Source organism: Phragmites australis, chromosome 8, assembly GCF_958298935.1.
Source record: "Phragmites australis chromosome 8, lpPhrAust1.1, whole genome shotgun sequence".
NCBI classification, from domain to species: Eukaryota; Viridiplantae; Streptophyta; class Magnoliopsida; order Poales; family Poaceae; genus Phragmites; species Phragmites australis.
This window is the reverse complement of record NC_084928.1, coordinates 19,933,135-19,954,296: the sequence shown is the minus strand read 5'-3', so window position 1 is coordinate 19,954,296 and position 21,162 is coordinate 19,933,135. Positions and strand designations below refer to the sequence as shown.

Sequence of the window (21,162 nt, the reverse complement as noted above, 5' to 3'; positions counted from 1 at the left end):
CTGTGGCCTCGTGAACTCCTCGACGGCGAAGAACTTGTCCACCTCGGATTTTAGAGTCGCGGGGTCCATCGCCATGGCCGCTTCCATGCCCAGTTTGAGCGCCTCCTCGTCGTCGATTTCTGCTGCCTCAGGCTCCTTAATTTGGTCGTTTGTCGGGAGCTTTGGCTGCTTCAAACGACTCGCAGAAGAACCGGAAGAAGCTGCTTCTGGACCGCCGACATGTACCTTGCCGCCAGCCGGCACGGGCTGTTTGGCGTTGCTCTTTGACGGCAGCCTTCCGGTCGTTGGTCTGTCCAGCGGTGGCCGATGTGTGCGGCCAGGGGATGGCTCCATTTGGCTCTGTTGGAACCACGTGGGCGGCCTCCGCGTCCTCCTCACCCGCGGCTCGTCCTCGGCGGTCCTCTCCGGCGCGTCCACTCGTTGGTGCTGCGCTCCGTCAGCGACCCTCTGCTTCTTGTAAGACATGGCCCTGTCCATAAGGTGCGTGGGATTTGCCGAAGGAGTCGCAGGAACTCCCCCGAAAGCAGCAGCTTCGCTCTTACTGTGCAGCGCCGGTGACGAGGGCTCGCTGCTCTCCGCCGTTGCGCCACTCGTTCTCCTGCCGCCGTCGTCGGCAGCTGAAGAAGCCATCTGGGGGTCCGACCGCATGGTCTTGTTTAAGTCTTCGAGACGGGCGGAGTTGACGGGGTCCTGGTGATGCTTCCACGCGAATGGGCGCAAAAGTAGACGCTTGCTGCGCGCGTGCTCCTCCTGGCTGGCTGTCGCCGGCGACGGCCAGGGGCGCTCACGGTCGTTTCCGTCGTACGATCTTTCCATCAACAAAATCCTCTCTTCGTAGCTCGTTGCAGCCTGTCCTCTGCTTATATAGGCCAACTAAGAACAAGGCTTGCGTACGCTCGAACACAAATTCCGACTCGAACGCGAACTCACTCCAGACACGTCAATACGAGTCACGCACGGATTTAATGACGCTCCCCACGGCACGGGGGCTCTGGGATTTCTGTTCAGAGTCCGGCACGCTTGGTGCTTTGTTTCCCGTCCGGCAAACGGATAGCTGTTTTTGTCGTGTTCGGCTGGGACTTGACCCCTAGCTACAGGACATCTCATCTATACCAGAGCAAGTATGGAGAGAGCCAGATATAGTGAGTCTGTTTACCACTTTTGATGTTCGGATTCGCAGCATTGACACGAATGTGTGCGACAAGATTGTGGTGCATGAGTATGGACACGACCTTGGTATTCCAATGATACATAGGCAACTAAGGAATACGGATGGGAGAGAGGTCGAGAAAAGGTTCGAAAAGAAATTAAGCAGTTGGAAGGGGAAACTTATATTTGTAGGGGGTAAATTAGTGCTCATTAACTCAGTCTTAAGCTGTCTTCCTTTTTTTCATAATGTCTTCCTTTGACATTCCCAGTGGTGTACTTAAAAGATTGGATTACTTTCGATCCAGATTCTTTTGGCAAGGGGATAACCACATAAAGAAATATAGACTTGCTAGATAGAACATTCTATGCTAGCCAAAAGACCAGGGAGAACTTGGCATTGTTGATCTCTCGGTTAAGAATATATGTCTCCTTAGCAAGTGGCTTTATCGGCTACTTAATGAGGATAGGGTTTAGCAAAGAATGCTTAGAAACAAGTATCTCTGTGGTGAAAAGCTAACCCAGGTGGAAGGGAAATCAGGTGATTCTCATTTCTGATAAGGGCTTATGAAAGTTAAAAATGAATTCCTCAAATGGGGTTCCTTCAAGGTTCAAAATGGTTGTCAGACTAGGTTCTGGAATGATAGATGGTTAGCTGCTAATCCTCTCAGTATGCAGTATCCGACTTTGTATAATGTGGTTCGAAGGAGTCAAGCCACTGTGGCCGATGTTGTGCAATCTTCACCACTAAACCTCTCCTTTCACAGACCGATTGTTGGGGATAAATTAGTTGCTTGGCAACATATGGTGTCACTTCAGTTCAATTATGTGATGAACAAGACGTTTTTAGGTGAGATTTGCATGCACATGGAATATTCTCAGTTCAATCCATGTACAAGCAAATGATATCACAACCCACCAATAGCAATGCCAAAGGTCTTTGGAAACTCAAGGTTCCGCTAAAGATTAAGGTTTTCTTGTGGTGCTTAGGTAGAGGCATTCTTTTGACCAAGGGTAATCTGATAAAAAAAAAACTGGGATGGAAACCAAAAGTGTTGTTTTTGCAATCAAAATGAAACCATTAACCACATTTTCTTTCAATATCCACTTGTTAGAACTTGTTAGCAAATAATCTCTATAGCCTTAGGTATTAAAAAACCTAGCAGTACGGAGCACATTATGAGTAGTTGGCTAAGAGAAAAGGGAATGAAAACTAAGAATAAGATGCTAGTTGGGGTAGCAGCCATCTTTTGGTCAAATGGCTCTGCTGAAATGATATAATTTTCAATCATACTCCTAATATATCCTTAATGCAGGCAATTTTCAGGGGGGGCTACTGGTTGCAGTTCTGAAGGTTGCTACAGAGGGAGGACCAAAGAGAAGACTTTTTGAAGGCTTCCCATGTATTGGAGGTGGTGGCCATGGATATGTTCGCCAAGAATGGGTGGCGGATTAATTATAGATTAAATAAATAATCTTTATGATGAGTCTATGTAATAACGAACATGAGTCTATTTGTATTGGAGGATGCAAATGTTTTTTTGGTCCTTTTAATCATTCAGGATGAAACTTTGTAATAAATATTATGAGGTTGTATGCATCGGAGGATGCAAAAGGCTGGAAATACTTCCTTTATCTAAAAAATAGAGTGGTAATATGTTGTTGATGTACTATTGTGCAGAGGGGTAAGTGTAATATGTTATATAATACTAGTCTACCATATCAATAGTACCAATATTACTACCCCTATGATACCTTAACCACTTGCAGAATGATAAATGGGTGAGTGTGTGCTAAGAAGTGGGTGTATTTAGAAAACGGTCAATGACCACTAAGATAGTACTATGATTTGTTGACCTGGACAATCCTTCGATGAAGTCGAGTTGTACCACTATCCAAGCTTGATCAGGCACATTCAATGGTTGGTGGAGGTCAGGCACATTCAATGGTTGGAGGAGGTTAGCCGGGGGTAGTCTTTCAGGTTTCACTTACTGACAGGTTTCACTAGGTGATAAGTATAAAACCCGGAGTGGCCTCCCAGCGCGCTGCCGTGTAATGCTCTGATGATATGCTGTTGGGTCGTGTTGTCGGATCCAACCCAAATGCAACCCTTACAGTGAAGGATGCCATCAGTGACGGTAAATCCTGGAGGCCAACAGACATGGAGTCCGATGGTAAAGTCACTCGGTTCGGCCACGTCCTCCGGGGTTCGAGCCCCGTGCGTCGCACACCCTATCAAAAAAGGCTCCAACGAAGCCTCCGGGAAGGGGGCCAGTATTAAAAAAAAGTATAATTTTACGGTGGTCTCAGAGTAATTTGGACCATCCATTTTTTGGATCAGATGGTTCAGATCGGTTAGAATTCTACTCATTATCTAGAGGTAGTATGAGTAGTATATAAGAGGAGTATAAGTAGTATAAGGGTATTTTTGAAAAAAAGAAATGGCATGGAAGTAATAATGTGTAACTTGAAGATGCTGTGTAATGTGCGCGGTTGCCGGCTAGCGACCCGTCAACCCCAGCGAGCCACCCGAAGGACACTCCGGTTCCGGTCATTGTCTCACGAGCCGAGGGACTGCACAGCCACCTTCTCGGAACGCCGAACGACACTCGTAGAACGCCAACATGCGCTCTGCATGGGCAGTACCACGACCTGGTGGTTCTTGGCTCCTGCCGTGTTCTCCACACCGATGCCACGCATGAAGAACCTATTCCCGATCACCTCCATGTTCGCCGTGTCCTTGGTCGTGATGTTAAACATGAAGCTCTTGTTGCCCATGATGATCTCCATGGTCGTCGTGTACTTGGTCATGATGGGTCGTGTTGTCGGTGCCCTTTACGGGGCAGGTGAGCTTCAGGTTGGGGATAGCCTCATGCTCGCTCTGCTCGTTGGGCAGCTTGTCGAGCAGGATGGAAGCGTTGCAACCTTGTACGAAGAAGTCATGGAAGTGGAGGTGGAGCAGCGCGGCGGCGAGGCTGATGTCCTTGCGGACGGCATCCTAGAGGAAACCGAAGATGATGGAGTCCGCCTACAAGCAGTTGGCCCTGTAGAATTCGAAGGAGAGGCCATTAGCCAAGGGTGGGATCCTCGCCGCCTCGGCACTGGCAAGGGAGGTCGCTAGTGCGAGCGCTACAACGAGCAGCAAGCAGGTGGTGCGGGACAACGCCATCTGCAGCAAAACAAGGGCTTGTGGCGCGTTACAAAAATATCCATGATTACAAAAATATTCATTCACATGGACAGTTAGATTAAGTTTATACTACCTTATGTCTATAGGTAGTACTGCAAAATATGCTGTGTATATCGGTCATCTTGATAGCTTTGTTGTATGGCCTCTAACCAGGATGGACGACGACAAACTGAAATTGACACAAGTTCAGAAGTGTCTGCGCCTGTTTGCGTGATAAGGCATCGGAGATGCGGTTGAACTGTCCCTACTTATACTAAATTGTGAAATTGAGACCGAGAAGCTTGGTAAATACCTTATGGACCGGCTGAAATCTAGGCATTGAGACATAGGAAGGAGAATCGGAGGCGAGGAAGAACAGCATGAGGAAGACGAGAGAGACGTCGTGGGCGATTTTCCTGCCATCCTGGTTATAACACCCGGCCCGACCACTCAATGCACGCCACGTACGCACTGTTTCTTTCCTCTTCTCCACGCCAAATGCTAGCTCTCTTACATCCGAGTCCCACCTTCATTGTCGCCCCCGCCCATTCGAACGCTGCTCGTCTCGCGCTCAGCAGACTTGACAGTCCCACGCTCCGTAGTCCTGACACAGCGCAACTGAACCAAATCAACGTCGGTTTTGTTCACAGTCCATTTCCCGTCCGGCAGTTTTCATTTGACCATCCGATCTTTCTTGTCAGAAGCAAGCCTGGATTCTCTGCCGTTTCTAGTCCTCGATTTGGACGGAGAGCAAAAGATTATGAGTCTGTTTAGCCAGTTTGATGTTTGAATTCACGGCCTTGATTGCCGGTTCAATATGGAAAACAAATCCGTTGTCATGCTCATGCACATCCTTCAAGTGTTACAACTTTCAAGCTAATAAGCTAACCAAAAATATTGCAAGCTAAAGGAGCTAAAGCAACAAGTAACCTACACTTGAATGTTGTGTAACACATGGACTATCATGGGTGAAGCTAAGCTAACCAAAAAGACTTGTAAGCTAAAGGATGTGCATTACAACGAATTTGTTTTCCGTACTGATACGCAAATGAGCAACAAATGTAAGTAAAAGCTTTAGATCTTCACCATAAACTCAGTGGGTTTCAAAACCCTCATCACAATCACTTTTCAGAAATAGAATGTACAAAGAGTTATAGTAGTTGGTTCCTTACCCCACCACTTTGTCAAAACTTTCTGGATTTTCCCGCAGTGGATTCTACGACGGACTGTGATACGATTTTGGCCAACAAGAAGCAGGAGATGTGGCTCCAGAAGATGTGTGGTTGGCTCATGTTGCGCACCGCCTCCGTCACCTACCGGGCCGGCCTCAACGCACCTGACGGCATCTGGCAGCAGGACGTAACCCCGGGGCAACGTCGCCGGCACTCCCTTGCTCCAGTCGAAGCTTCGCAAATGGTAACGAAATGAGTCACCAATCACAGGTACTTGAGTTTGATCCTTCTTTCCATTGCAATAATGGATCGATCTTTGAGCAGATACACCGTGTTCTCCTACTACAACTGGACGGTGTTCGTATTTTTTTTTAAAGGAGGATAAGAGTATTGCTGATTTTTTTTAAAGAAAAAGAGAATTGATTCAGTTTATAAGGAAAATCGGATCTAAAAATATTACAACTGTATGGTTTAACGGAACTGGTAGATAACCCCGAGATGATAATACGACCTCAAAATAGAACGGCGCCCACACCAGAGACACAAACCCGACAACAAACAACTCCAACCCAACTCAACTCGTGTGCTAAACCAATCCAACGACTATCTCATCCAACTCGGTCGGTGGAGCTCTACTCCCAATGCTACCGCCACCAGGTCAACGGAACCCTGCTCCCATGCTGCCAAAACACGACTCGATCGGCGGAGCCCTGCTCCCACGTCGCACTTCTCTGTCACTACAAGTCGGTAGCACGTCGCTTTAGAGGAGCACGTATTAGAAGAAAACGTTGTCGCTTGCGAGAAACAGGCGGTTCACGCCAAACCCAACGAAGCTGCCACAAAGCCGATGACCACCATAGCGTGAGAAACTGGACCTCCAAAAATGACGTCTCCATGGAGGACGCGACGTCGAGTCACCGTTGTCGCCTGTTCGGTTGTTCGAACAAGGTTTTCACCCGGAAGCTCTAGAGGAGGAAAGTGGGGAGACGTCTTAACAATGCCTCACAAGAAGAGAACGACGCCCAAGGGCATCATCGTCATCGATGCTAGCTAAAAAACCATCTAATACTTTCGTCAGCGGCTCCCACCTCCTGCCCCTTGCGCACAGTCAGCCCGCGCAAGAGCCAGGCCCGAAGCAACAGCAACGCCACCTCCACTCAACCGCGCCGTCTAATGGCCATCCTAGCGTCACGAAGCTCTCCACGATCCAACCTGCAGAAGAGAAGAAGGCTGGGGAAGGGGAGGAGCGATGCAAACGTCAGAAGCCAGACCCAGCACGGTGCCGCCGCCACCTCGCAGCTGCACCACCCTATGGCCAACCAGCGTCACGAAGCTCTCTACATGCCCAACCTGCAGAAGAGAAGAATACCGGGCAAGAGGAGGAGCAAACACAGAGCCAAGAGCTGGGACCAGCACAGACTCACCACCATAGACACCAGTTGAAACAGTGGAAGGAGGGGTGGCCTCTGCCAAAGGCAATAGGCTGGTGCCACACAGGCGGCCACAACCAAGGGAGCAGCCCACGGGCACGCCGCCGCACTCGATGTTGTTCGTGATATCAGTAGTTATCATCATCTTGCTGATGAACGAGTCCTACCACTTGGAGGCTAAGGCGGAGGCGTTGGAGATCAATGTCGTGCTCCACATGGCAGGGCTCATGGGGGCCAACATCGCTGGCTACACCCGCTAGGTGCCCTCCTCAATCTACATCATCGTGCTCGCCATCGTCATCTTCCTCTATGTCGTCTACATGGTGCAGTTCCAGCCAAAGCTTCGTGGCCTCGTCCTCGACGTGCCGATGCTGGGCCCTATGCCGGGGGGCCGTGTGACAGCAAGCACATCACATCAACGCGGAGAACGTCTGCTAGAAGCCACCATTTTTTTCTTCTTGGACAGTTGGTATCACAGTCACTTTCAACTTTCAATATAAGACCGTCCATACTCCATACCTACTTTCAATATAGGACCATCTATACTTCAGTGATTATCGCAGACGATCACCGATATTAACAGACTGTGATTGATTATCCAAATGGTAGGTAGCGTATCGAACCGACTGCATGCACTTGGTCTAATTATGGTAGTGACTACAAATAAGCAGCTACGAGGCTACGACTGCACTTGGTCTTATTATGGTAGTGACTAGTGACTACAAATAAGCAACTAAGTTTGTCGGAATATGTTGCCACAAAGACTGCGAGAGTTACAATTATTTGAAACTAACATCATCCTATGAGTACCCCCATCTTTGACAGAGCAACAGTGAAAATTGATCTCAATCTTACAACATGTGTTACATCTCTTTTGTACTTGCTGCAGCAAGCAACAGGAAAAAAGGAAGAGAACAGAGTGCCAGAATGCAAGTCTAAGACCACGACTGAAAAACGATCTAAATCTTAGAGCGATTTTTGTCTGGGATGAAGTGTAAAAATGATCCAATGTCAATCTATGAGTACCCCCATCTTTGACAAAGCATTTGACACGACATATAGTTTGCGCACCTTCATGACCTGCACAAATTGAGAAGGGGAATTTCTTAATTAGACGGAGGGAGACTTCTTTTACATTATGTTAGAAAATATTGCAGAGTGATAATCAGCCAAACAGAAATAAGCTCACCTAGGACAAAATTAGCCATAAACCTTGCTTCATATGCCTTCTTTCAGTTGTCTTGAGGACGTTTTCCATGGCGTAGAGCTGCCATAGCCTCCTGCACGGTGAGCTGAAAGTCAAGATGCGCCCTCTCCTGCATCGTCTTCTGGCTCTGTGACGTCAGATTTAAGCAGCTCGTCGTCGTCAATTTCCCCTGCCTGTAGATCGTCATCGTCGCCGTCGATTTCCGCTGCCTGCAGCACGTCGTCGATTTCCGCAGCCTGCAACTCGTCGTCGCCGTCGATTTCCGCTGCCTGCAGCTCGTCGTCGCCGTCGGTTTCGTCGCCTTCCTCAAAAGGATCCATGCCAAGAGCTTCAGAGAAGCAATGCTAGTCAGACAACGTTGATTGAATGTGAAATATCAGAACTGAGAGCACCAAATAAAAACACAGTAATCACAAATAATAAAGCTAAATGCAATTGGAGATTGCGCTCTGCTATGACAAGAACAGTTAATTGTTATTGTGTTTCATATATGGAATAATTAGGGTCTCCAAGCATCTGTTGGGTATATGAAACTTAGGACAAGATGCTGTAGTCGTTATTTTTTTCCTGGGTAACTATCGACATGCTCAATCAAGTTATTGGTTTAGACAAAACTGGGATTTCGCTGCAGTTTTCTTACAGTTACTCGTTTAGGCCTGTGCATAGTGTATCGCTGCAAGTTCAGCATATGCACCATGATTACCGTATGCATATGCACCTGATTTTGGTTATGAACACAAAACTAATCAACTAGATGATCATGCATGCAAAATAAAATAAGCTCTCTGCTTTTCCCTTTTGCTGCTTTGTCTCTGCATTCATGTTCAGTTACAGCTGACAAAGTCGCTACTGCCCCTCACATAATATTCATCTCTTTTGTAAGACTGTGATCCGACAAGGTTGTTACGTAACCTTCTATTTTTATCTCTTAATACAAAGATACGCAGTTGTACTATATATAAAAAAAAGTAACTACTGCATTTTGCAACCTCATGCGAATGCAAAGCAATTCATAAAGCCATCCTGGGAGACATCTGTTCAACTAATTAACAATTTTCCTATAGTAGGCAGTAAGCACATGACTGCTCATTAGAGGGCATGCTACTAGGAAGTACTGCAACACAAAACGACCAAATAATCGCAGACCGAAATGCAGATAACTAGATCATGCTAAGTAGTCGTGAAACACAACTACACGAGATAGATATACACGTACTGCTAAGTCGATCGGTACACTGAAGAGCTAGAACTCCATCAGGATCAAGGCATCAGCATCATGATATCTGAGTTGCAGCACACAGTGGAAGACGAAAACTAGGTAGCACTCGCAGAAATATTAGTTATGCGTGTTACGTACCTTGGGCAACCGAGAGTGGCAGGAACCAAGGGAGGACGTAGCGGCAGGAGGGCGGCGCCGGCCCTGGCGTCACCAGCTCGTAGGCCTCGTCGATGAAATCCACGACTCTGTGGAGGGGCACGTCGACGCTGAAGAGACGCTGCTCCTGCTCCAGGGCGAAGTAGACCAGACGTGGGTTCGATGGGCACACGACAGCAAGCACGGGGACCTTCTGCGGCAGCTCGGTCCTCCTGTAGCTGTCGTCGTTCCAGATCTCCGCGAAGCTCATCTCGTACTCTATGTCCCACCCAATGGTCTCGTCGCCGCCGTCGGGAGCAGAGATCCGCGTCCACATGTACACCGTCGCTGCTTCGCCTTGGTCGTGAACGCTGCCCTCGGGGATGATGATCTCCACGTACCGAAGGACGTAGAGGCTCTCCGTGATGCAGCGGTGGTCGTGGATGTCCGGCCGGGCCATGCCGAGGATGCGGTCCTCGGGGAGGGAGTGGAAGAGGAGCACCAGGTCGTCGACGAAGGGGTCGCAACTGAGGATCCCCCAAGAGAGATCGAACCACCAGAGCTTCTCCTTGTGGGAGACCACGCCGGCGGGAACCCAATCCCGGTCGTGGGCGGACAAGGGGTTGACCACGTTCTCCTCGCACCACTTGTGGTTGCCCATACTGAAGTGGACAAGCCTGGCACACTCGCTGCCCTTGTCAACCATGAGCTCCGCGATCAAGTAGTCCTCGCCGCTGTTGACGGAGACGAACCCGATGCTCTCGATGTCGAAGATGATGGGATCGCAGCCGTCGCGCCCGGGGATGCGTTCCGCGGTGGCGGTGGTCGCATGGCCCTGCTGGACGCCGTTCGTGTGGAACTGGCTTGCCACGATGATGTTGCTCTCGTATGGGCGGTCGGCGAAGCACACGCCATAGAAGGGATCGGCGTTGAAGTGGAAGAGCAGGCCGACGGTGTCGACGGCGACGATGTAGGGGTACTTGTCGGGATAGTTGGGGTCGGGGTGGGTGCTTGGGTCCGTGATCACGACTGTCACCCGCGGAGGCAGCGCGACCGGGATGGAGAAGTCGGCGGCGTGCTCCGCCTCCGCGTCGCCGGGTACAAGGCGGGGGACGCGACCCAGGATCACCCACGGCCACGGCGGCATTGGTTGCTTCGGTTGGGAAAGAGAGAGAGAGAGAGAGAGAGAGGAAGGATTGGGGAGATTTCGTGCTCGCCGATTTGCGGGGGACTTGTTTTTGGGGGGTAAATGCAAGGGCAGGATGATAGAATTTGGTTTGCAAAGGAAGATTCCGTCCATTTCAAACCCCGAGGGCTCAACTGCAAACGCTAATTAATGAACGGGTTGTGAATTGTTCAGTGCAGATATTGAGGCTATTATGGTCCGGGACCCAAATCACTCTTAGATCATCTTCAATCATATTTTCTTTATTTCATTTCCTTCTCGATTTTCTTCTCTGTTTTTATTTTCTTTATTTTCTCTCATCTTCAACAGTTTCCCTTTGAGGGGAATTGCGAAGTGAAAGGAAAGATAATCCCGTTCTAAAGGGAATGATCTTAAGAATCCCGTCGTGAAGGGAAACCGTTGGAGCGCTGAAGGGAACAAAAATCCCTTCACGACAGAATTTTTGTCTTGAAAGAAAACCGTTGGGCGTAGCCTTAGCCTATCCCTTCTTTTTCAACCATTAGCCAGTTGGAACCCCTCCATCACTGCTCCCACCTCCGTCCAAGCTATTGCTGCTCATCATAGCTACTAGCCACACCCTCCCTTCAACTTCCTCCATGCATGGCCGGTGATATCCTCATCGTCTCAACGCTGCATGCTCCTAACCATTCCCAACGTGACACCCTTGCAGACGCCTGGCCCATTGCTGGCGCCCAGTACCTGCAGCCAGCGACGCCTCATCGCCGCCCACTGTGTGGGCTACCTCCTTCCTTATTTTTATGTCCAAGGAAGAGCGGAGCCTAACCTCGAAAACCCTAGAACCTTAACCCCAAGTTCCGTTGCTACTCAACTCCAGTGATGAGACGCGAGAAGGAAGAGAGAACTAGCTTATAGGGCCCACCTGATAGTGAGGGAAGAGAGAGGGCGGAGAGGTCGGCTTCCGAGAGAGAAGAGAGAGGGTGGGGAGGTTGGCTTCCGACCGACTAGGTAGTTCGGAAGATTCTCACAAATATTCCTCAAAATGTAAAGTCAAGAAAAATTGTACGTCCAATCTTGGTTTTATTTAATCCTAGTGCACTCAGAATCCATTGGATTTTTCATGAGCAATTTTGTTAACGCAATTGTGAGGAAGATAAGATTGTTTCGTTCTCTGCGATCATACTTTTTTACTCAAGAAAAATGAAATAGTACTTTTAGTTTTGCTACGACCTTTTTGACTATTGGCATCACGCATTGGTTACTAGTATTCAAAAGTTGTCATAGCATTCAACTGATTCGTTCATGAAATCTGTCCCCAAATGCCAGTAAAAATTACTACTCTCGAAATATAAACCACCAGCTACTCTACTCCATGCAAATGGATAATTTCGTGCTAGCTTTTCTTGTGCACCTCTGTATCAAGACAAGACCAAAAATGCCAAGTGACTTCTGTTTAGACTTCGATTTTTTTTTTTGGAGACTTAAATAACAGTTCGTTGCAACTATCGATTTTTTTTTTATCATGCAGGAGCTCACCACGAATGTTGTAGCAAACTGTCCGGCGGAGAGATTCCCATCAGACGTCCGGCGCCCTTGGTTCCATTATATCTTTTAGCGGGCATAGCTGTTCTGTTGTCTTCGGCTGGTATTATTCCCCTAGTAACATCTCTAGATACACCACAAATGAACATCTAGGTGCGGCGATTTTCATCCAGTCCTCCAAGCTTTCTTGTCTTGTGGGGCAAGTTTGGATTATATGACAAAAAAATTAGTGAACAGTAGGATTGTTCTCTACCGATTATATGTCATTGAAGTATTCAATTTGGAGGAAGCAAGACATATTAAGTAGATTTGTTTATCCATTTTGACGTTGGAATTGATTCACGGCCATGATTAGTTCGTGCAGTACGGTATCATGCGCATCCTTCGACGTACAAGTTTGGTTAGCTTAACTTCACCCATAGCAGTTTGTTACACGCATGTGTGTGTTGTGCGTGATTATGGTGTGAATGGCTTATGTGCGTCCTGATAAGTACCTGTCCCAAAAAAAACTTCATCCATGATGCAGATCAACATATATGCAAGCAATACATATACAGAATGGGGTACAACTAATACTTCCAGAACTACAAACTGTAAAATATCAAGTTGAATACAATGTACCCCATTACTCATGTACAATTTTTTTTGAGTTTGACCAAGTTCGCCAACACCAACATATAGACAACTAAATTACACTAGAAGAAAATAGGCACCCAAGTTTGGTGGAAATGTTGCCTCCAGAAACTGGGAGGGACATTTATTTGGAAGCCAACATCATCCTCCAAGAACGACATCTCTATTTTGTACTTGCGGCAGTAGCAAAAAACAGGAAACAAGGAACATAACAGAATGCAAGAGAACAAAAAAAAAAAACATCAGCAGATTAAGGCAACCAAACTGCAATGATTTCACCTCATCCATCACGTTGCACTTTAAGTCCTATATAAATCTAAAAGAAATTAAAGCATGCATAGAATTTATAAGTTTTGGAGCGATTTCTGTTTAAGAACAAAACTTTGCAACTTCTGTCTAACACCAAAAGTAAAAATGATCTAAATCTTGGAGTAATTTGTGTCTGAGACTAATAGTGAAGAATGACTAAATCTTGGAGCAGTTTTCGTCTGAGACCAAGAGTGAAAAATGATCGAAATATCATTCTATGAGCGCATCCTACCTTTATCAGAATTCAGAGCATTCAACGGGGCAAAAGTTTGAGCACCTTCGTGACCTGCACATGCTCTTGGAACGTAGTGCAGAGTGTGCTCAACAAAACAAAAATAACCCTACGAAGGACAAAGTTAACAATGAACCTTGCTTCATATCCCTTCTTTCAGTTGTCTTGACGCTTTTTAAGTTGGCGAACCGCCATCGCGTCCGCCATGGCCTCCTCCTTTGCGAGCCGAAAGTCAAAAGGCGCTCTCTGTTTCCTCGTCGCCTGCCTCTCTGGGCTCGGGTGGTCCTCGACGCCGAGGAACTTGTCCACCTTTGATTTTATTGTCGCGGGATCCATCGTCATGGCCGGCCACTTCCACGCCCAGTTTGAGCAGCTCCTCGTCGTCCGTTTCCGCTGGCTGGACTGCCTTGGGTGCGTCTCTCCGTTGCATTGGCAGCTGCCTCACGTTCAGAGGTGTAGATGATGATGCGCGTCCTTCATTAGGAGATTTGAAGCCCAGCAAATTAAGAGCTTCAGAGAAGCAATGCTAGTCAGACAACGGTGACTGAATGCGAAATATAAGAATTGGGAACGCCACACTAAGAACACAGTAATCACAAAGAATAAAGTTGAACACGATTGAAAACTGGCATGTAACTCTGCTAAATGTCGACAAGAACGGCTAAATGTAATTTTTCTATTTGATGCATATATGCAGTAACATAACGTTCTATATATGGAAAAATCAAGGTCTCCGAACTTCAGTTGATGCATTCTGTAGCCATTAATTTTGTCTTTTCCTGGGAAATTATCAACATGCACAATCAAGTTATTCTATGGACAATACTGGGATTTCAACTGCAATTTTCTTACATGCTGTTGCTAACATCAATTGACACCACTGCTAAACGACACAAAATCGTAAAAAAAAACACTTGTAAATGGTTGGTCAAGGACTCATGAGCATGATATATATCATCCAAGTGACAACTGACAAGTCCACTGCATTTTGCAACCTCCTAAAACAGAGCATGCAGTACTAGAAACACAAACACCAGATGATTGCGGATTTGCGGATTGATATGCAGGTAGATAGATAGATACATAGATGGATAGTAGATAGATAGATCATGCAATGCTGTTGACATTCGAAGTGTGTAATTGGAAAACACAACTGCACGAGACATATGCTGCGCACTATAGACCTACAGCTCCAGCAGGAATCAACATCATGGTATCTGAATTGCAGCCACACAAGATGAAAACAAGCTAACACAGGAGAATTCGTAGAAATGCAGTTTGTGTATTACCTGTGGCAACCGTGGGTGGAAGGTCCCAAGCGAGGACGTAGCGGCTGGAGGGCCGCCGGCCATGGCATCACCAGCTCGTAGGCCTCGTCGACGAATTATTCCACGAGTCTGTGGAGAGGCACGTCGACGCTGAAGAGACGCTGCTCCTGCTCCAGGGCGAAGTAGACCAGATCGGGGTTCGATGGGCACACGACAGAGAGCACGGGGACCTTCTGCGGAAGCTCGGTCCTCCTGTAGCTGTCGTCGTCCCAGATCTCCGCGAAGGTCACCTCGTACTCTATGTGCCACCTAATGGTACCACCGCCTTTGGGAGCGGGGATCCACGTCCACATAGACACCGTTGCTGCTTCGACGACGTCGGGGGAGCAGCCGCCGCAGCCCTCAGGGATGATCGCCACGCGCGTACTGAAGTTCTCTTCCGCTCACCGTGATGTCTAGCGTTGTCTCATCGAGAGCTCGGCCTGGCGGGAGTCCGTGGAAGAGCAGCACCGGATCGCCGACGAAGGGGTCGCAACTGAGGATCCCCCACGAGAGGTCGAACAACCAGAGCTTCTTGTCGAAGGAGACCACGCCGGCGGGAACCCACTCCCGGTCCTGCGCTGCCAAGGGGTAGCTCAGGTTCGTGTCGAACCATTGGTCGCGGCCGGGTCGGAAGCGGAGGAGCTTGGCGCGCTCGCTGCCGTTGTCAACCTGGAGCTCGGCGATCATGTAGCATCCGCAGTACCAGGAAACGAGGTGGATGCTTTCGATGTTGTAGATTATGGGTGCGGAGCCGGGGCAGTCGGAGACGTGCTCGGCGGAGGCCGTGATCTCGCCCGCGGCCGTGTGGAAACGGCGCACCAGGACGAGGTGACTCTTGTAGGGGTAGACGCCGAAATGCGTGCCGTAGAAGGGCTCGGCGGAGAAGTGGAAGAGGAGGAATCCGGGTCCAGCGGCGACGATGCAGGGGTACTTGTCTGGGCTCTCGGGGTCGGGGTGCGCGCTCCGGGAAGCGGTGAGGACGGTGACCCGCGGCGGCAGCGCGACCGAGACGGAGAAGTCGGCGTCGGCGTGCTTCGCCTCTGCCTCTGCGTTCCGGCCGTCCTCCTCGTCGACCGCGGTGAGGACGGTGACCCGCTGTGGAAGCGAGACCGAGACGGACAAGTCGGCGTCGGCGTGCTTGGACTCCGCCTCCGCGTCCCCCGCGTCGACTGCGGTGAGAACGGTGACCTGCGGCGGCAGTGCGACCGAGACGAAGTTGGCGTCGGCGTGCTCCGCCCTCCGCCTCCGCGTCGTCGAGGCCGGGGTCGACTCGGGGGATAAGACCCAGGATCACTCACGGCGCTGCCATAGTGGCTTGCTTGGTTGCTTCGCTCGCTACGAGGAGAGAGTGTGGAGAGGGGTGGGTTGGTGTGATTTGGTGGCTCCGATTTGGGGGTTGGTTTTACGAAGGGAAAGGGTTTATATTAATTTAGAATAATAATATGTCTTTAAATTTCAGGAAACACTTCTTTAATTCAAACGATCTTCGCCACTCTAAATGAACTGTGACCTTGAAGCGAACCACTCGTTTGAAACCATCGACCAACTCCAAACTTTGAAAAATGTCGTAACATCCAGTACTCCGAAACTATTACCAAAGTATATCTAAGCTAATGAACACAAATTTACCGTTGCATCGCTGACTCAAACACAGGAAAATCAAAACGTTCGCGACCACCTGCAAAGAAGCATGTGGCCCAAAGCTACAATCCACCAAAGGGATGACACCCAATCCCTCTGTAAAACATATATACATACAATTTTTATACACGTACCCATACACAAACGCATACGCATCACAGACCCAAACACAAACATATCTTTCGCAGCTGCTCCAGGAAACATCAACGGAGACAACATGCAACAGCAAATGTCAGATTTCCAGCCGTGGGCCCGAGGAGAGCTCCCACGTCGGGGCGACGCAAAGAGCCGGCACCGGAATGGTGGAGACCAAAACCAGACCAGAGATGGCACCAACAACGCAACCGACATCGAGACTAACGCTAGAGACAAAAAAAAGTGACATTTTATGCCGCTCGAACGACAGCTCTATGCCTCTGCAAACTTCTAGCGGCGTACTGGCCCGCGCTACTCATCCTGGCCGCAGCCTCGACGAGGATGAAAAAGGAGAAAACGCGGTCAGAGCTGTACCTGGCGCTAGCAGGAAAGCTGATGAAGAGGCCAAGAACCTCCTCCTTCTGCATAGACAACAACCTACTGCCCACGAGCACTTTCATAGCCGCTCCCTCTCATGATGGAGCTCAAAAAACTTCTAGAACCTATAGGACTAACTAAAGAGTATTTATAACGGGATGATCCTTCACTCAAAACACGCCGTCGGCAAGCCAGAGATGACTAAGGAGGAGTTGGATCCGGCTGGAATTGGTGACCTTGCATTTTTTGCCTCTATCTATTGTAGGTCTAGGAGGAGGTTGGTTTTGGAGGTGATGGATTGACCGGATGGTAGTTGATGCAACGGATGAAATGTAATAATTGGTATGATTTTTTTTCATTTTTGTAATAAAAAATATAAATATTATTTTGAATTTTTTTAAATCTATACTCATGTCGTCTGTTGGATGGGCAATATATTTTTTTAAAAAAATTATTGCATTTCAATACTATGAAAATTTAAAATATTGTAGAAATTGTCATGACAAATTATGAAAATTTTGTGGTATAGAGGTTGTTATGCTCTAGCTCTCTAAATTTTTTTAGCTTAAATAATTACATGTACAATAAGAAAAAAAAGATAATTTCGAAATTATTTTTTTGCCGATTTTACAAGTTATGTTTTTGTCAGAAAATTTCAGGACCCCACGTCGGACATGAAGTTTTGGGCTGGGCGACCGGCGTTTTCTTTACTAGACCGACGGTATTATGTAATGCTAACCGTTCGATTAGATCCAACGGTTGCCATCGTGCGCGAAATTGTGAGGGCCGAAAAATCACATTATGGGCCACACGCAAATTAGCGGCAGCGACTTTCTCTTGGGATCGAGCACACATTATGGGCCACACGCAAATTAGCTCTACAGGCCATTAGCTTTCAAGCCGAACCGAGCGTTTTATTGGCTGCGTGTGAATTAAATTAGCTGGACTGCAAACTGAGTTATGGGCTTTTTTTCTTTAAGGGCTCGAATTTTCTATTATTTATTTATTTGCCTTCTGTTACTTAATTAATTTCCACATTAATTTATTGTTTGTCTATAATGATAATGTGTAATTCTATTTTAAATGAAAATCCATATCTATTTTTTAGTTACATGTTGTTTTAATTATCTTTTATGCACCTATTTACTAAAACTATTTTGCTACCGGACACTACACTTATGTGATATTGGCTATGAGACATTAAGAATTCTTTTTTCTGTAGGACAATATGTATAAACTGTATATTACAAAAATATCTTTGCTGCAGGATATTGAGTGTCCCACAGCTAAGGCCATGTACTAGCAGTGTCCTGTAGCAAAATTCCCTAATACTATTGCATTTGATTATATGTTGATTTAATTTCCGAGCATTAATTTTTGTGAATTATAACCATGTGATAAATTCATTTAATTTCTAAGTATTATTTATCTCTAATTAAAATGGAACCAACTAGAGGTTTTAGTTCAAGATTTAATAGTTATTTAGGACTACATTTTTGGGAATTAGTGAAGTTAATTTTTCATAGTCCGTCGAATTAATTTTTATTCTCCCAAATTAAAATTGAAGCAATAGGAAATTTTAATTTGGGACTAGAATTAACTTCAGAAATTATGAAATTTAATTTGCTAAAGGCTGAGTTATATTATGACTAATGTTGATTCGAATTATGTGTCATTGATTAAATTCCAACTTAATTAAATTTTGGTTCTAGTTCATTTCTACACAATAGAGATTCACAATTGAACTGTCATAAGCATGTTATTAATGAGACCAATGCAGAGTTAATTTGACGCCAAATGTTTCTTTTATACCAATTCTAATTTCATTTTATTATTTTAATCTAGCAATAAACCCTTCAGCTATCTTTGGGTATCTGAATGGTATTGAGCAACTGATCAGGACTAACTTTCCCTCATGTAAAGACCAAATCTTGATTGTCCTTGGAGTGATCAATCTCGATTACGCTTTTATGAGAGACAACTCCTGTTGAGCCTGTTCCTGATGCCTTGGATCTTGCTAAGAAAAAGAGAATCTATTATGCAACCACATATCCCTTATGATTATGAAGAACATCATTACTGTTGGGATCAGAAGAGCAATCCTCGACTTTGAGTGCACTAAGACATACTTAGCCTAAGTAGAGGAGCAGTTTAGAGGCTCCTCAAAAGTTCATGTCAGCACACATACCGTGAAGATGATGACAATCAAGTATGAGGGGACTAGCAGTGCGAGTGAACATGTTATGATGATGAACGTCATGAACTACCCCAGAACGGACTATCATAGACGGATTTTAAGCCCTACCATAAACGGTTATGGGTTCCATCTCTACAAAAGTGTCTGTAATATTAAACTTGTTATAGACAATTTTAACTCCGTTTATAATAGAGCTACATACAGACGGGTCTAAATAAGACCTGTGTATGTAATATAGCTACACACAGACGGATTTTCTGAAAAACCATTTGTGTATTAAAGGTAACATCCAGTTTTTATTGAAATCCACATGTATAAAGTGTCACGGATAGGATTTTTTTTTTTTGAAAAACCATTTGTGTGACTCTTCCCCCCTAAAAAACTATTTTTCTTTCTACCTACCCTCATGATATAACATACATCACACTTCATAATATACATAAGAACATCACACGCATAGAATATCACTCTTTGTCTCACACAAACACACACACACACACACACACACACATATATATATATATATATATATATATATATATATATAGAGAGAGAGAGAGCACATAAGAACATATACATATAACACATTGTTCTATATACACGAGCAGCACACATTATTCAAAACATAAATTTAGCTAGCTATAGACAATCCTTAATTGTACCTCGTGCTGTTTTCTAGAAGGATAAGATGATTGACATCATTGACATCACCTTCCAGAAGGATGAGATGATTGACATCATTGACGATGCCGTTTTTCAAAAGAATGAGATGATTGACATCATTGGTGACGCCGTCTTCCAGAAGGATGAGATGATTGGGATCATCTCAGCTACCGGTGTTTCACTACAATGTCAACCCAAACATCATCTTCAATCATCATCTCACCATCATCTAGGTTAGGCTCTATCTTTACTAACTCAGTCATGTGCCAGAACTAAACTGCACTGTTGTCAAATCGCTAGTCCTTGTTAAGTAACAGATGATAGATCAAACAAGTATTGTAGTTGAAAATATCTCCATTGTGACGAACAACAATAGAGAAATTTCCATCTGGAACAACAGATAATAGAATGTGATTCACAGTAAAAATTAGGTCCACAATGGTGCCTTTTACAGTAGCGAAGAACACATATTCTATACGACCAAAATCGATGCTAAGCATCCGAACCATGGAAGCAATCATCGGAACAACCCCATCCTCCTGGCGCCTGATAGCAGTGAATAAAAACATTGCAGATCTAGGATACACAAACATTACATTACCTTCAGGACACCAGATCGAAGCAAACCCTAACAAAACCATGATGCAAACCCTACTCACTTCAGTGCAGGGAAGGAGATTCATTGCACAGATATCGATCCTTCATCGTGAAAAAACCCCTAGCTAACCTTTGTGGAAGGGGCTCAAATGGTAACGAGGAGAGTGAGGGAAATGAACATCTCATTGCTTTAGCTTCAGTGAGTGAATGGAGACAAGCGGTTTGTGTTTATGGGGGTAGTGGGAGCCAAAGACCGATGGGTCAAATTTAAAATAGTACCCGAGTCTTTAACTACATATGTTTTTTCAGAAAAGCTATATGTGCTTATCATATAGACATAGGTGGATCTTATAAGAAATCATCTGTGATAATATCACAGACATGTTTTTCTAAACACCGTCTGTATCTGTATGATAGAAATAGATGATTTATAAGAGGCATGCACAACCTGGATTCTGACTCCGACACGATTACAAGACCCAATAGGGTCCAAAACGGTGGTACAATACCTTATTTCTTTGATTCTGCTAAACTATAAGGAATATTTGGTTGAGTTCATATCCATTGAAAAGGGCTCCTCGTAAGCTTTCCAGAATATCCAAGATTGCCTAAAACGTACTTCATATGAGAGAGTTATGCCTGTTTTACTGACATGCTGTCTTGCCACTCGACCATGACCACGACTTCAACCACAACCACGACTAGAGCTCTGCCTTGAGTCCGAGTAGACTTGGCCTTCGAGGGGTGATGTTCGGATAAGGTTGTGGTGCTTCTCCCATGTTCCTAAGTAATTAAGCATCATAAGAATTTAATGGGAATCCATCCAAGGAAGCATGAACGACGAGAAATGAGATCACCTGGTGGTCTAATTGTCGTGCACATACTCTTGTAATTGGATCTTGT

General features: G+C 46.1%; 1 protein-coding gene across 1 annotated transcript; it reads right to left on the bottom strand.

Annotated features, from left to right (window-relative positions):
* Nucleotides 1-7,637: 7,637 nt before the first annotated feature.
* On the bottom strand, nt 7,638-10,638 carry LOC133925876 (uncharacterized). Its single transcript, XM_062371619.1, has 3 exons — nt 9,482-10,638; nt 8,107-8,452; nt 7,638-7,997 (listed from the first exon to the last, which is right to left on the bottom strand). Exons 1-2 carry the CDS (start codon nt 10,623-10,625, stop codon nt 8,217-8,219), a joined length of 1,380 nt encoding a protein of 459 aa, XP_062227603.1. The 5' UTR covers nt 10,626-10,638; the 3' UTR covers nt 7,638-7,997; nt 8,107-8,216.
* Between the last annotated feature and the right edge of the window lie 10,524 nt (nt 10,639-21,162).

Excerpts from the sequence above, each read along its gene's own strand:
- LOC133925876 (XM_062371619.1), bottom strand. The coding sequence starts at position 10,625 with ATGCCGCCGTGGCCGTGGGTGATCCTGGGTCGCGTCCCCCGCCTTGTA. Across the intron at positions 8,453-9,481 it reads GCCACTCTCGGTTGCCCAAG|CTCTTGGCATGGATCCTTTT; the intron begins GTACGTAACACG and ends GCTTCTCTGAAG.